We start from the raw sequence: 16,871 nt of genomic DNA on the forward strand, positions 1-16,871 counted from the left end.
TCTTCGCATCCTTTCATCCACACAGACACATAATCAATCATTGCCTTCCTTTCATTCAGTTCATCACCCACCCTTCTCATCACTTGCCATGTATACCTGTGGATCATTTTATGCCTGAAGAGGGTATTGGTTATCACCAACCCCCTCCCAGCACAAATGTCCATTAACGCACTGCCATTCTCATCTATCTCCGCAGGCACATCCCACTCACTAACTATTCCATCCACCTTCACATTCCCAACTTTACCATTCATATCACCGATCAAAAACACTCTCTCATTGCTTCCAAACTTTTCCATGCACACTTCTACATTTGTCCAGAACTCTTCTCTCTCTCTTCTAGCACGATCTTGCGTTGGCGCATACACACACACAATCGCCCACATTTGTACAGGTCTCCCTCACTATTCGATTGGGTTACGTTCCTGAAAACTAAATCGAATAGCAAACGATCGAATAATGAACTTAAGGTTTAATAGGATTTAATTTAATGCGGACCGCTATATTAATATTTACCAATAAAGAGATGGAGAACACTTTTCCACGTCACCCAAGGAGGTAGTGTAATAGACGCGTTATTTTTCTTTATACAGTGGTTTCCCCAGGAGGCCTATATCCACTGGAAAGATCAGAAAAATCAAAATCACAAACGCGCTAGGCTAAGTCCTGCACGTAACGTACCTTTCATGGCTGCGGTACACTCTCAACTCAGAGACTCTTTAGTCTTCATTAAATCACTGGAAGAAAACTTGCTCCTCATCGTCAGCAGTGGCAGGGCTTGATGAATCCTGGATGTCAATGATGGATGATGACACAGTGGCAGAAGTGGATGGAAGAAATGCGGCATCAGAGCTTAGCCTAGACGCGATAGGCCTTGGCGCCGTGATGTCTGGTGTTGACGGAGCAAGCGGTGGCGGTGGTGGCGAGGTGGCGGCAGGTTTGAAGAAGCTGGAGATAGTGGTTTGCTTTGCCTTTTTCTTCTTGGCTTCAAATATCTCCCTGTACACCTTGAAGGCTTGCTCTACATTATAGGCAACGTTCCACTTCGTGCTGGGTTTGGATCTCTTTCCTTGAGTTTTTCCAAGAGTTCGTCTAGGCTATTGAACACCTCACGAAGTGTTTTCACATCAAGGCCTCTCGGGTACGTTGTCGTCATCATCATCATCATTATCATCGCCATTTAGAGCTCTTTCTTGCTCCAACTCCATCAGATCTTCATTGCTGAGCGGCTCATCATGAGAAATTAACAATGCATTGACATCGTCTTCATCAACCTCCCTGAAGCCAGCCAGATGTGAGAGCCTGACGATGTCCTTACGAATGACTGCCACATCATTAAATCCAGTGAAGTCCGTAGCAAGCTGCACACACTCACTCCACAATTTCCTCCAGCAGCCATTCATTGTTTTTTCACTCACTTCCTTCCATGCAGCATCAATGTTGTCAATGGCCTTCTTGATATTATAATTGGCCCAAAATTGCTGGATTGTGGGCTTGTCAGGGCTATCAGTCCCATTGACCAGCTGACTCATTGTGCGGCGCTGATAATAAGCCTTGAAAGTGGCGATCACACCTTGGTCCATGGGCTGGATGATTGCTGTCATGTTCTTGGGCAGAAACATCACTTCTATGTTGTCTGCCCAATCTTCCATGGTATGTGGGTGGCTAGGGGCATTGTCAACCAGCAGGAGGAAACGATTGGCAATGTTCTGTTTGGCAGCATAGTCACGCAGTAGAGGGGACAAAAAATTTGCAACATAATGCTGATTCATGCTTGATGTCATCCAGGCCTTCTTGTTAGATTTGTATATCACTGGTAGGTATTCCTTCACCAAGCCCTTGAGTGCCCTGGGGTTTTCAGAGCGGTAAATCAGCAAAGGCTTCAGCTTCAGGTCACCAGCAGCATTACCACCCAGCACCAGTGTTACCCTGTCTTTTGATGCTTTAAATCCTGGCGCTGATTTCTCGTCCTTGGCAATGAATGTTCTCGAAGACATCCTCTTCCAGTACAGCCCTGTCTCATCATAATTCAGTACCTGCTTGGGACTGTATCCACACTCTTCAATGTGCTTCTTCAGCATAGGTATGAATGCTGCTGCTGCAGGTTCGTCAGAACTAGCTGCCTCGCCACTCATCTTGATGTTATGTAGGGCTGCTCGAGCCTTAAAACGGTCGAACCAGCCCTTACTTGCTTTGAAAGTCGACCCCTGCTTCACTTCATACCCTTTCCTCTGTAAATCTGCATAAATGGAGAGGGCTTTCGTTGTCACAAGGGCGGTGGAGAGAGGCATGCGGCGGCGAGTCTGATCATCAATCCACAGCCTTAAAAGCCTCTCCATTTCCTCCATTATTGGCTCTCTATGCCTCGTCAGCGTCTTGGCCATTAATGTTGATGTTGTTTCCCCAGCTTTCTTTACCATGGCTGCTTGCTTGATGATGGTAGAGACAGTTGATTGGGGCAAATTCAGAAATCTGGCGATGGAGTTAGCTTCTTCGCCTCCCTTGTGGCGCTTAACAATTTCAAGCTTCATCTGCAAAGATAAGCTTTTCCTTGGCCTTTTAGCCTTCCTCTCAACATCACTCGTTGTTTCAGGTCGCGTGGAAGCCATCACTAATGTTTCACTCGCAGTATAACCAACGATTGTGGAGAGAAAAAGCACAAACACTGGCGTATGCGGGAGAGAACAACTGGACACAACTGAATACAACGCGGGAATGAGCGGGCTTGGGCTACGATCGCTCTGCCAGAAAAACAAGCGCGTGATGCGATGCGTTTGTTTACGATGCGTACATTTACTTTTATTTGAGCGATCAGATAATCGAGCGTTCTCCATAGATTAATGAGGGATTGGTATCAATAAATATCGATCGTATAAGCGAAATATCGAATAGCGAGGCATCGAATAGTGAGGGAGACCTGTATTCCAACTTTCAACTTTACCCACACAATCCTTGACCCAACTGATCCATACTGTCTTATGCTCTTCTTCCATCTTTTACTCACAACTATACATACTCCTTCCTTTGCCCTCTCATTCTCACCTACTCCCGCACATATACCCCATCCATACTCCCATTCTCTCACACTTTCTCCTCTCCATTTTGTTTCAGTTATTCCACATACATCCACTTTCACACCCTCAAGCACCTGGACAATCTCTCTTTCACCTCATCATTCGCTCCTCTTACATTCCATGTACCCATTACCAAGTCCTTTGTCCGGTCCTGGGTCGTCATCGTTTGGTCAGTCCTTGTCCGAGGCTTCTTGTTTGTTTTTTTAGTTAGTTGTTTTCCGGGGAGGGGCACTAACCCTCCGCCAACCCTTTTAGTCGCCTTTTACGACAAGCAGGGATACTGGGGGAGTATTCTTGAAAAAAAAACCCTACCCCCAGGGGGGAGCTTAAACGTACTCACATTTTCCAATTCCTCACCATCCAACCTCGCTGTACATTCACTGACTTCATGTCTCTCAAAGACCATCACTTTACTCTTCCCTACATTCACCTTTAGATTCCATTTCTTACACTCTCCCAAACTCATCCACCAAGCCTTGCAGCTCCCGTTTGTCCTCACTTAACAACACAGTTTCATCTGCAAACAACAGTACAGGGAGTTTCCAAACACTACCCTCTCTCACTAGGGCCACTCAAACATCCACTACCCTACCTTTTACCTCTTTTATTACCCCATCCATGTACAGATTGAACAGCCATGGAGACATGACACATCCTTGTTTCAAACCAACCTTCAAAGAGAAAAATTCACTCAGTTCACCATCCACATGCACTCAACAACTTCCCATCTACTTCATATATTCTTAATACTTTCCACAATCCTTGTCTATTCACCCTGTCATATGCTTTCTCCAAATCCATGAAAGCCGCATACAACTTCTTTCCCTTCTCCAGAAACTTTTCCGCTAAAGATCTATGAATGAATATCTGATCTACACAACCTCTTCCCTTCCTAGAGCCTCCCTGTTCTTCTCCAACTAATTCCTCTGTTCTTTCTCTAACTCTGTCAATACGTATCCTACCATACACTTTTCCTATTATACTAAGAAGACAAATGCCCCTATGATTACCACACACATCTTTTTCCCCTTTTCCTTTGTACAAAGGAATAATTATACCTGATTTCCAATCCTCGGGACTCTACCTTCCTCCCAGGCCAATCTGCACATCTTCCACATCCATTCTACTACTATCTCTCCCCCATGCTTCAGCATTTGACCACAACTTCCATCAATTCCTGGAGCTTTCCCCAATTTTACTTTCTTCATTGCTTTCACAACTTGTATCCTACTGATTTCTTCCTGTTTTCTCACCTCCCTCCTTCTCCCAGCCATTCCCCAGCCACTTATACTCGCATTACTTCCGTCTTCTATGTTTAACAATTCCTTATAGTGTTCTCTCCATCTGCTCACTTTTTCTCCCTTCTCTACTAGTACTCTACCATTTATATCTTTCACTCCCCTGCTAACTTCACTTCCACCCTGTCTTACTCTCTTCACCTCTTTCCAGAACATTTTCTTACAGTCCCTCCATTTACAGTCAAATTCCTTCCAAATTCCTCATCCACTCTCTTCTTACTCTCTCTTACTAATCTTTTCACCTCTCTCTTTCTACATATAACTGTCTCTTCTGCCTCTCTACTTCTTCCACGTCCCTGTTTCTCATCCATTCATTGTTTGCTTTCTTCTTTTGTGCCACAGCCTGTCTCACCTCTTCATTCCACCACGCTGTTCCTTGCACGCCCCTGCGTCTTCTCTTCATCCGACACACCACATCATATATATATATATATATATATATATATATATATATATATCTATCTATATATATATGTATATATATAGATAGATAGATAGATATAGATATATATATCCATATCTTAATCTATATCTTTATCTATCTGTCTATCTGAATATCTATCTATCTAAATAGATCTGTCTATCTATCTATCTATCTATCTGTCTATCCATATGTATACATCTATCTATCTCTATCTAAATATCTATATCTATATCTATCTATCTTTTTATCTGTATATATATGGTACATTTATGCTTTAGTAACTTTTAAATCTTACTGGCAGCCACTAGAATCCTACCTACCATAGCTTTCCTAATCTAGTGAGGTAAATGCCATCTCTTCCATAGAGGCTCATGATCATCATCGTCATCAGCCGGTGAGGTCCATTGCAGGACCGGCCTATCCCTACCGAAGCAAGGACAATATGGCCAATGTATCTCCACCCAGTGGCTTAGGCTGTCTGGTAGAGACTGTATGTAGGATGAGAAGTGCTTGTGAGTGTGATTGTAGTGTTGTAGTGGCTTTGGATGTGTGTATAGTCTGTGAACCAAGTGTAATCGGCCCGCCTTAAGCTGACTGGGTGCAAGCATACTAGTATGCGACACTGGTTCAACCACAGCACCTCTTTTGTCTGCCAAAGCAGTCAGTGGCTCGGTGAACGCATCCCAACGTTTTTACAACTCTGGCTGGAGGCGAACCCGCGTCACCAGCGTTTGAGACACACACTGTACCACAGAGGCTCCATAGAGGTTCATATCATGACTAAAATTGTCCAAAACATCAAGAAGCATCACACTTCCCTAGGCAGACCTTCAAGCCTACTACTGATTCATATCATTCTACTGAGGATCGCAGAACCAGTGTCAAATCTTGATGACTAACTTCCTACAGCTCTCCAAAAACTTCCTTATAAGGTTGCTCTACTTGCCAAGTATCTCCTATGATATGGTTGAAGCTACATTGTTTTTATCTTCTATAGTGACATAGACCAAGCCCTCTTAACCCGCTGCATCCCGGCAGATTTTTCACCAGTGACCCCCCCCCAATCCCGGGAGATTTTAGATTTTTTTTTTTTTTTGGCTAAAACCTTTGCTTTATGTGAGAAACATCGAAAATTCAGAGAAAGTGCTCAGTTGAGTTTAGATATATGGTAGAAGTAAGAGTACCTTTACCTTGTTCTCTCAGGCCAGGCTCAAGAGAAAATGTTTTCTATGAGAGGGGTAGCTATTTCAAACCATTCATAACTGGTTAGATGTTTATTTATTTGGTTTGAAATTATATGTAGTACAAGGGTATATTGGTTTTCAGACAATAATGTAGGCGATATAAGCGTTGTTCACTCACCAAAAACATCAACATATGGCACCTTCTTTTACGACGTTACTGCCTCATCACTTCTGCTTCTTTCTTCCTCTGGCATATTTCTTCCATTGTCCTCCACCTCAGGAATCACTTTCGCCTTGAATTTCTTCATTGGAGAGACCGTGGTGTGACCTGTTTTTACTGGCTAGGTCACTACTAACAGGTGAGTTGCTGAGAAAATGGCGTGCGGGGGGAGAGGGGGGGTCAGGTGGGGCCAGGCATTATCCCCGCCTGGCTTTGGGTAGAGGAAGGTCTCACACATATGCCTACCAAAAATCACCCGTATAACTTGAAAAATGTGCAAATGATGGACCTCGCAATTGCATAACATATGGATATGTTGTCGGGTGTCACCGTGACAAAACTTGGTGACGTATCCATATGTCGCTGGGATGTGGCGGGTTAAGCTTTGCTGACCAAGTCATCAACTTTGTCAGTCAGATTCTGTATCATACACCCGGAAAGGCAAAAATGCCTCCTCCTACAACTCATTACTCACAACTTCGCTTGATTCCCAGTCAACAAAGCTCTGATAAGTATGAGGCTTGGCTCATCCTGCATTTCATCTAAAACCAGAAACATATTGTTAATAGTCACACTCTTATCTTTGGTACCTGTTTTAACTGCACCATCCCTTAACTACCTGGAAGTCATCTGTCTCATCTAGCCTGGTTTCAGGCTTGACCATCCTAGTTTCCAAGTTTCTACCATACCAAACACATCTGCTTCCACTTGTTCACACACACTGCTAGGGCACCCACCATACCACCTCACTTTCCCACCAATTTATACAGTCATTAACAGTAATGTCCTCACAGTTTCTCCAACTTTTTATACTAAACCTACTTACTAAAATGCATTTTAATTTATTTATGCATTTACACTCAAACCTCGCTTTAAGGGATCTCCATTTAAGTGATTTGGGATTTAAGGGACTCCATATTCTACCAGACAAACTGACAAGACCATTCAAAAATGATATGTAATGTTTAGGTTATACACATTACTATGTTTCTTTATACAGTACCCATGAAATAATATTCATAATCATATAAATAAGTGAAACAGTCACTGCATTTCATAATAAGATTGTCTTTATATAGGCGTATGTGGTAAAACAATGGACATTTTCGAGTAAGGGACATTTTCAAGTAAGAGACAAGTTGATTCCCCATTCAGTCCCTTAAATTGAGGTTTGAGTATTTTTTTATTTAGGACAAGACACATGCAAAATGAGGGTTCACTGGGCAGTGTTTTCAGATTCATGGGGATTCTTTTTCCAATGGTATCACTTGTTTTTTCAGGTCCACAGCTGAAGTCAGATCAGTGAAGCAGACGTAAACAATGTGGTCATCAAGAAGCTGCCTGTGTAATGAATGATGAAGTGTTGACAGGAATATAGGCACATCTTGTGTTGTCTTAGTACAGTACATCCTAATGAGTTGCCTCTACCAGCAATATGTGGGTGATGTTCATAATGTCCTTCACAGTATGAAGTATATATCATTTGATTAGTGGCAGGAGTTGACCCATGATCATTTAGTTGTTGTGATATCCATTGTATTTACCGTTATACAAGTACTGCATAGACACAGAAAAGAACTGTCAAAATAAGGAACCAAATCGTATTTCAGACTGCATTAATAGTTTAAGACTCAGTAGTCTTAAACTGTTTATTTATAATATATGGTGACATAGAATTTCGAAGTGCAGAAACAGTTATTGTTCAGTAATAATGACCTTTGTATCAGCAATATTGCTCAGACAAGAGTAGTTTAAGTATGGCAGGAATTAAGATTTTGTGGAGGAATCATATGATAGGGTGATAAAGGTAGAACCATATATAAAGTCTGAGTGTGAGACGGGTGACAAAATAATGGAGGTGGTAAAGAAAGAACCAGATATAAAATTGGAGTGTGAGGTGGGTGACAAAATAATGGAGGTGGTAAAGGAAGACCCAGATGTTCAATTGGAGTGTGAGGTGAGTGACAAAATGTTCCTCAGTGAGAATTCAGGAGCAAAGAACTTTGAGTGTGATGAATGTGGCAAAATATTTAGTGAAAAAAAACATCTCACTCAACACTTAATAATTCATATGAGAGTGAAACATTTGAAATGTGAAGAATGTGGTAAACCGTTCACTTGTAACTCAGATCTTATACAGCATTTGAAAATTCATTCCAGCGAGAAGTTCAAGTATTATGTTCATGGTAAACTAATGGGTCAGAAAAGTAAGCTCCCCCTACACCGATTAGCTCATAGAGGAGAGAAGAATTTTAAGTGTGAAGTATGTGGCAAACTGTTTGCTCGGAAGAATGATCTGACACAACACCTGTTAATTCATTCAGGAGTGAAGAATTTCGAATGTGATGCATGTGGTAAACAGTTCACTCAGAAAGTTCATCTCACCCAACATCTATTGATTCACTCAGGAATGAAAAATTTCAAGTGTGATGAATGCGGTAAACTGTTTACTCATAAGAGTGCTCTCTCCCAACACGTATTAATTCATTCAGGAGAGAAGAATTTCAAGTGTGATGAATGTGGTAAACTATTCACTCAGAAAGTCAATCTCACCCAGCACCTATTAATTCATTCAGGGGTGAAAAATTTCAAGTGCAATGAATGTGGTAAACTGTTCATTCAGAAAATTCATCTCACAAAACACCAGTTAATTCATTCTGGAGTGAAGAATTTTAAGTGTGATGAGTGTGGTAAACTGTTTGCTCAAAAAGTTCATCTCACCCAACACCAGGTACTCCATTCGGGAGTAAAGAGTTTAAAGTGCGAGGACTGTGGTAAACTGTTTGCTCAGAAGAGTGCCCTCACCCAACACCTATTAATTCATTCAGGAGTAAAGACATTCAAGTGTGATGAATGTGGTAAACTGTTTGCTAAGAAGAATGCTCTCACCCAGCATCTATTAATTCATTCAGGAATGAAGAATTTCAAGTGTGATGAATGTGGTAAACTATTCACTCATAAAGCTTATCTCAGTAAACACCTACAAATTCATTTAGGTGTGAAGAATTTCAAGTGTGATGAATGTGGTAAACAATTTGCTCAGAAAGGTTATCTCACTCAGCACCTATTGATTCATTCAGGTGTGAAGAATTTCAAGTGTAATAAATGTGGTAAACAGTTTGCTCACAAAGCTAATCTTACCAAACACCTGTTAACTCATGTGTGAGTGACGAATTTCATGTGTGAAAAATGTGGCAAACTGTTTACTTAAAGTAAACTGCTTCACCCTTTTGCTCCCATAATGTGTGTGTTTATGATCGCAAAGCGCTGAGTAATTCCTATTACGTTCCATAACATCTGTCTGTATTGGGACGTGGTTTATTGGCCTACATGCATTCTCTGAGCCTGTTATACCTCACTGGGAAAGAAAAATAAGTTCCACCCCCCAACCAATGACAGTTTAGACAAATTATGTTATCTGAAACGTCACTGCTCACCACAAGGTTTTATTGGCTCCTACTTTGTACTTGGCTCTCAGTTTGTGTTTGGCACTTGAGGAGATAGGATTACGTCAATAGTCGTATCTGTGCATTGCCATATTGGAAATTTATTGTAATTTTTTTCTGTGATTGTTTTCATGAATACACAGTCATGTCAGACAGTAATGATGAATATTCTGATGCATCATATGTGCCAGGGGAGTCCAGTGAGGATGATAGTACTGACAGTGAGTTATCAGTAAGTGATGATGAATTATGGCGGGCAAATGACTCGATTGAGGAGAGTGGGTGGAGGTTTCTGGTCAACATTTTTGCAGACCAACGGCCGGACACCAATTCCGCCTTCAGTGATGGTGCTGCCGAGGATGTGATGCCCCCTATTGTTGCTTCCCCTGGGGCTACTTTTAGTCATTTTCTTTATGACAGAGTGATGTCAAAATTGTGGTCATGGGTGAATGAGAGGGCTGATGTGTACTGGGCTTTGAATCCTAGTAAAGGTAAAGTACATGGCCTAAAATGGAGGCCAGTTACAACTGATGAAATGTATGTGTGCAGTAAGTAAGATGTTTGTATGTAATGAATATATATGTTATAAATATTGCATTTATAAGGAAAGGGAACATATGACACTTTACTGAAGACAAAATAAGTATTTTCTGTTAAGTATTCTTTATGCACGTTTATGGTCGGGGGGGGGGGGATAGGCAGGATACATGACTCCCTGCAGCATGGGTGTGAAGGGGTTCTCTCCATTATCAGTTCAGGAATGAACAAACTGAAATGCGTTGACTGGAAACCTGTTTAGACAAAATTCAGGTCTCATTTGGCACCTGACAGTTCGTTCAGGTTTAACTATGATCAATGTGGCAAAACTTTTAGGAGAACTCAGGCTGTAACCAGGCATGGTGCCATTGACTGAGAAGTCAAGGGACATACATGTTCTATCTTTTAACCCCTTCACCATGCAAATCTCCCAGCCTGCGTACCACCAGAACTGCAAGAAGGGTCCAATTTTTCAACTTTCATCAAGGTAAAATTTTTTCTTACAGATTTGAAGAGCTTGAATTTACATCATCATCATTATCCCAAACGGGATTGAGGCGTCTGGCAATAGATAGATAGATAGATCATTATCTAATCCTGTGTTGCCCCATGAGGACCATAGGAGCCCAGGGCTAGGCAAGTTTGCTCTGGCATTTAAGATGAGAGTGACCAGCCTCACTCATCCCTGAGTGGCACTACCTGTGCAATAAACCCCAACCATCTGCACTAGCTTAATCCTATGGGAGTGCCTTAATTACCCATTAAACCACCAGGTGCCTTAATTTGGTTATATGGTTACCACCCAGCATAGTAAATGGTGTCCTGATGTACTGGTATATAGGGGCACCCACCATCCACTCACTCGATGTAATGCTGCACCCAGGTGAGTAGCCATTCCTCTCTTTCTTCCCTCTTTCCTTTCGTCTTCATCTATCTTTCTGTCCTTCATTCTTTCCTCTCTCCTGCCTGTTGATGACTATACAATCCCTTTTCTGTCTTTCCTTCATTCTTCCTCCATACTTCTGCCTGTGCATGATGCTACACTAAGTGACAAGCCAAATGGCTTGAATTTACACACCTGAAAATGTAATTTCACTCATATGACTATTGAGTCCCGCAATATTGATTGTCAAAGAACATCAGAAATAAAAATTGTTACCCCTTGCATAAAGAGAGGGAAAAAAAATTGCACAAAAGTAAATATTGGTCTTGTAGATTTGAACAGCTTGATTTTATACACCAGAAAATTTATTTTTCACTCATATGTCTAATGGTTACTACACAAAAAAAAAAAAAGTCTCTACTCGCTATGAGCGAGAATGAAAAATAAGGAGGAATAGGGAAGTGGAGGGAATGTCGGGGGGGCATCAGGAGGGGGGGACAGTATGCCAGTCACACACAGTCAATATGGTCTAGAGGGGGTATGGCGAGTAGTTTAGGTGGGAGGGGACACAGAGGACAGGATTCAATGGGGCAGAGGGAGTGGGGGAGAGGGCCTGGGAGGGGTCCTCACACCCTTGGAGGGGGGGTCAAATCATGCCTCCCACCACCGGATCTCTTAGTTTCCTTTGTTTAGGTACCATTTACATCATAAAAGAGGCAGGGTTAAAGCTTTCCAGTTTTACGTAACCTTTCTGTGATCATGGGACATAGGACTTTACATACCAAGCTCAGAAAAAAACAATCGCCGTACATAGTACTTAAGGAGGAAAAGTGAAGTACCAAAGTAGTGGAAAATTTGTTAAAAGTGAGTTTTAGAAATTAAAAAAAAGAAGAAAAAACTCAGTGATTTCTCTGGACTTTAGTGTTCTATTAGCTACCAGTACTTGTTCCAGGCCACCCCCTATGCCCTCATGTGATAAGATCTACTGAGCAAAGACATCATTAACCCTTTAACCGCGGGTGTCATTCCAGAATGACGTTGCAAAAACTGGACCAAACCGCGGGTGTCATTCTCGAATGTTTGTGAATATTTTGAATACCCCGCGTTTTTTCCGTGCGCCAATTGTTTCAAGGGAGAGTAGCTATTAAGTTCTTTCACTCCAGCCGACCCCCACCTCCCTCTTCCCCCCCCTGGGGCCCCACCTCCCACCCCCTGGGCCCCCCACCCCACCCCGGACCAAACACGCATCAGTATCTGTCCAGCTGTGTGAGTGACAACACTGCTGATGTGATAGTGAAGTGCAGGCAATTACAGTGCCTTTTACCTGCCTTAGTGAACACAGAGTGGGTGTTTATCATATGTGCAGTGTTCATATATGTTTATAGTATTATTATCAGAATGAGGTTGGCATTTGGTAATGGTGTGTGAGCGAAAAATAGTGATTACAACACAGCTGATATGGCAGTGAAGTGCGGGCAATTACAGTGCCTTTTACCTGCCTCAGTGAACACAGAGTGGGTGTTTATCGTATATGCAGTGTTCATATATGTTTATAGTATTATTATCAGAATGAGGTTGGCATTTGGTAATGGTGTGTGAGCGAAAAATAGTGATTACAACACCGCTGATATGGCAGTGAAGTGCGGGTAATTACAGTGCCTTTTACCTGCCTCAGTGAACACAGAGTGGGTGTTTATCGTATATGCGGTGTTCATATATGTTTATAGTATTATTATCAGAATGAGGTTGGCATTTGGTAATGGTGTATGAGCGAAGGTAATGGTGTGTGAGCGAAAAATAGTGATTTTACACCCCTCACTTCTAACGGCACTGCCCGTCCTGTGAAAGTCAACAAAGTCATGAAACCTACATCAATGGAAAGCTGAAGGTTAGTACTTTCTAATGGTACCTTATTTTTTTCTCTAGCTTTATTCTGTGCAGAGTTATTAAGGTTTAAAGGTTTGTTTACATTTGGCTGAAACCCCCGCGGGAGAGGACAGTCAGGCCAAAACAATACCCGCGGTTAAAGGGTTAATCATAAGTGACAATATAATGTGAAACTCCCGATATTAGGAGAAGGCTGTTCACCTTAAGCATAGTGTAGCAGTACAGGGCATCCCTTTAGTACACAATGCACAATTTCCTGCAAAACATCTGTACAGACAAAAATTTTATATGTAATCTCCCCATTATCTGACATAATAAAGCCAAAGGCATGTCCAGGTAATGGTTCCCTATGGATAACGGACTTCTCCCCTGACTCCCCTTTGTACATGACCTAACTTTAAAGCCAGTGTAAAAGGCCACAACAGTACATCGTATAATAGTTGCTCCTGTTGTTTAACACTACTCTAGCTGGCCAAGCGGACCTAAAAATGCAGTGGACACATAAAACATCATGGTAAAATGGAATGAAATCATGGTAGCATAGAATAAAATACAGAACAGTAAGCGATGCCTCTGCTGCACTGTTGCATCTTAATCTCTTTTCTGTCATTACTTCAGTGGTCACTGCTCCTCTGAGCTGTCTGCTTGCATCCCTCCACCTCTACGACAGGTGCGTTGCAGCAGTCTAGCAGCAAACATTCATCCCTTTTCTGTCCAACTCTCTAATGCAAGAGTTAACCATTGATCCCAGTCCTTCATTTATGCAACAGGTCAATTCTGGAACTGTCTCCCTCTGTCTGTATTTCCTACGTCCTATGATCTCCAGTCTTGCAGACGCAGTGTGTCCAGGAATATCGAAATGAATGAATTTTGAATTTGGCTTTCTGTAGTATTGTTTTTGTTTTTTTCTTGGAATAGTTTGTGGGCTCTTGGCCTTTGGTTCCTTCTTCCTTGCATTGAAAAAAAAAAAAAAATAAAATAAAAATAATGGAATAAATTCAACGTCAACACACGATATGACTATCCTGCATCAGTCTTAGATCTCATGCTTCTAAAGGGTTGACACTACCCACTTCCTTTTCCTTGGTGAAGTGGCCATCATCATCACCCTAGGAAGGGGCATGCAAGGAACAGCAAGGCCTGAACCAGGTAGGGAACAACTACAAGAACCACCACGTGTGCCGCCATGACAACTGTCCAGGAAGAGTATTTACCACACAGTTGTCGCAAGGGAACTGAGACCGAGCAGGGGGGATCTCTAGCAGACGCTGCGTAAACTACCCAGCCAGACATGACAGCGCCACTGGGCTGTTCCCACTGGGCTGGACAGAAAAATATTCACATGGCCATAATTTCCACTCAGATACAAGCATTTTGTCTGGATATTATGGAAAAACACACAAATAATGGTTCGAACAGCCAGATAACAGCATCTGGATAATGGATTGTCCAGGTAATGACCATCTAGATAATAGAAGGACTACTGTATATATTTTTGTTCTTTATGGGCAGGAATTTGTCATTTTCTTTTATGACGTTATTTAATAAGTCATTTTGCTACACCAATCTCTCTGATCAGGAGAAAGAGTTAATGGTGTTTAAGCATTCAGCAAGTGTTCCACCTTGTAGTGAGGATGCTTTTTAAATGTTTTCAGCTTACTAGGGGAGGTCTGATGGAATGCATCTTTTCCTTTTTTTTTTTTTTTCTCCATAGATCACTAATGTCAAGTATGCCATGAAAAGTATAAGAAAAAAAATCATGTAAGAGGTGTCACCCGTAAGAGCACTGATACGTTATTTAATGTTTGTAATGCTTGTGTTTTATTGGGCTTGGTGTGTGTTTCACCCAAATTACTGTGTACTAGGAGATAAGTAGTATAATATGTACAGTTTGCATCCAAATAAGTGTACAGTATTATAATTTTCCATTACTTTGGCAGTTCACCACAACAGGTAAAACATGTATGCTCCTTGACTTCATTGTGAATGGCACCATGCCTAGTTAAAGACTGATTTCTCCTAAAAGTTTTGCCACATTCATCGTAGTTAAACCTGAATGAATTGTCATGTGCCATGTGAGACCTGAATTTTTTCTAAACAGTTTTCCAGTCATCACATTTCGTGTTTTCACCCCTAAACTGATAAGGGGGTATGCAGACGACGAAAAAATCTAAACTACCGGGTATTTGAAGTTAAGACTTGAAACTTCCCAGATGATTAGGCACTTACGTTGCCTACATTGTGCGTGAACAAGAACGATATACGTATACGGATATGTGTACATATGCACATACGTATACATATACATATAACAAGTCTTTAACTTCTGTAGCTGCATTAACCCATTAGTGCCCAGTCATAGATCCCATTGGAATTTTATTCTGAAATTTGGTACAAATGGTGCCTGTGGGGTTAGGATGACGACTCAAAAAGAATATTTTTAAAATTTTTACCAGAAGTGGGTGAAACAGGCACGTCCTTTAACCCGAGGCATCCCATCGACATATGAGTACGTTGCAATGTTTTGTCACAGCTATTCCCGTCGACGTACTGATACATTGCACAATTGCAAGGTTCATAATTGCACAATTTTCAATTTTCGCGCATGATTTTTGGTACGTATACGCGCGACACCTTCCTCTATTCCTCTACAAGATGCCAGGCAGTGACAATGCCTTACACCGCATAACCTTCCCCCCCCCCACATGCCATTGTCTCAGCAATTCACCTGTTACCAGTGACCTGGCCAATAAAGACATTCAGGGCCAGAGTGATTTCCCAATCAATGACAATGTGGAGGACAAAGTTTACATAGCATTAGAGGAAGAAACAGTCAGAAATGATGATCAGGTAATGTCAAAAAAGGTCAGGTATAGAGGAAGAAACAGTCAGAAATGATGATCAGATAATGTCGCCAAAAAAGGTCAGATATGTTGATGAGTTAGTGAGTGAAACAATGCTTATAATGCCTATATTACTGTTTGAAAACCAATATACTGTTGTACTACATATAGATTCGTACCAAGTAAATAAATAAATACCATTTATGAGTGGTGTGGAATAGTTACCGTCCCATAGAACTCGTTTTCTTTGGTGTGGAATAGTTACCCTCCCATAGAACTCGTTTTCTTTGGTGTGGAATAGTTACCCTCCCATAGAACTCGTTTTCTTTGGAGCCAGCCTGATAGAAAACCCAGTAAGGTAAGGAGGTACTGCTACCTGTTTCAAGTATTTTAAACCTCAGGTGAACGATTTCTCTGTGAATTTTCGATGTTTCTCACCAAAAGCGGAGGTTTTAGCCAAAAAAAAAAAAAAAAAAAAAAATCCAAAATAGCTCGGGAATGGGGGGTGTCGGAGGTGCGAAATAGCTCGGGACGCGACGGGTTAAAGTACATGTGGGCACTGTCCCTACAGATACCTGTAAATTGTGAAATATTACAGCAGGCACTGAAAAATTATAGAAAACAATAAAATTCACTTTTGAAAATCAGATGCTGTTGGCATCCCTACGTGTCAAAGTGGGGTTGGTGGAGGATTAGTGCCTCTCCCTGTAAAACAATTAACTCTAAGCCATTGGCCACCCCGTCTGGGATACATGGCGTCTGGCAATGAATGAATGAATGAAATGAAAATAATTTTAACTAATTTTAACAACTTTCTGTGAACTTTTATACTTAGGAAGAAACTTAACCTAACCTAAAAATCGACACATTTACTGTTTGTCGTTATTTTTTCTCATAATATTTTGCCAATCTTCAGGCATTTTCATTGCAAATGGGTGCAATTACAGGAAAACATGTAAAAAAAACGTTACTAGAAATTAGATGCAAGTGGTCTTAGTTATTTTATTTTCACATTTTTGAAACATCTCATAAAAATAAAAGATCCTTTATTGAGTAAAAAAAAAAATCAAAAGTG

The 16,871-nt window shown here is 41.3% G+C and overlaps 1 protein-coding gene across 1 annotated transcript; it reads left to right on the top strand.

Annotated features, from left to right (window-relative positions):
* Nucleotides 1-8,610: 8,610 nt before the first annotated feature.
* LOC145410572 (uncharacterized) lies at nt 8,611-9,366 on the top strand. The gene has a single exon (XM_080280688.1). It carries the CDS (start codon nt 8,611-8,613, stop codon nt 9,364-9,366), a length of 756 nt encoding a protein of 251 aa, XP_080136814.1.
* The last annotated feature ends 7,505 nt before the right edge of the window (nt 9,367-16,871 follow it).

The sequence above is a fragment of the Coenobita brevimanus genome, chromosome 86 (genome assembly GCF_032717465.1).
Source record: "Coenobita brevimanus isolate Jiangsu-jjx chromosome 86, ASM3271746v2, whole genome shotgun sequence".
Lineage (NCBI taxonomy): Eukaryota > Metazoa > Arthropoda > Malacostraca > Decapoda > Coenobitidae > Coenobita > Coenobita brevimanus.

Bases quoted from the DNA above. Each gene is read 5' to 3' on its own strand.
- LOC145410572 (XM_080280688.1), top strand. From the start codon at position 8,611: ATGAAAAATTTCAAGTGTGATGAATGCGGTAAACTGTTTACTCATAAG.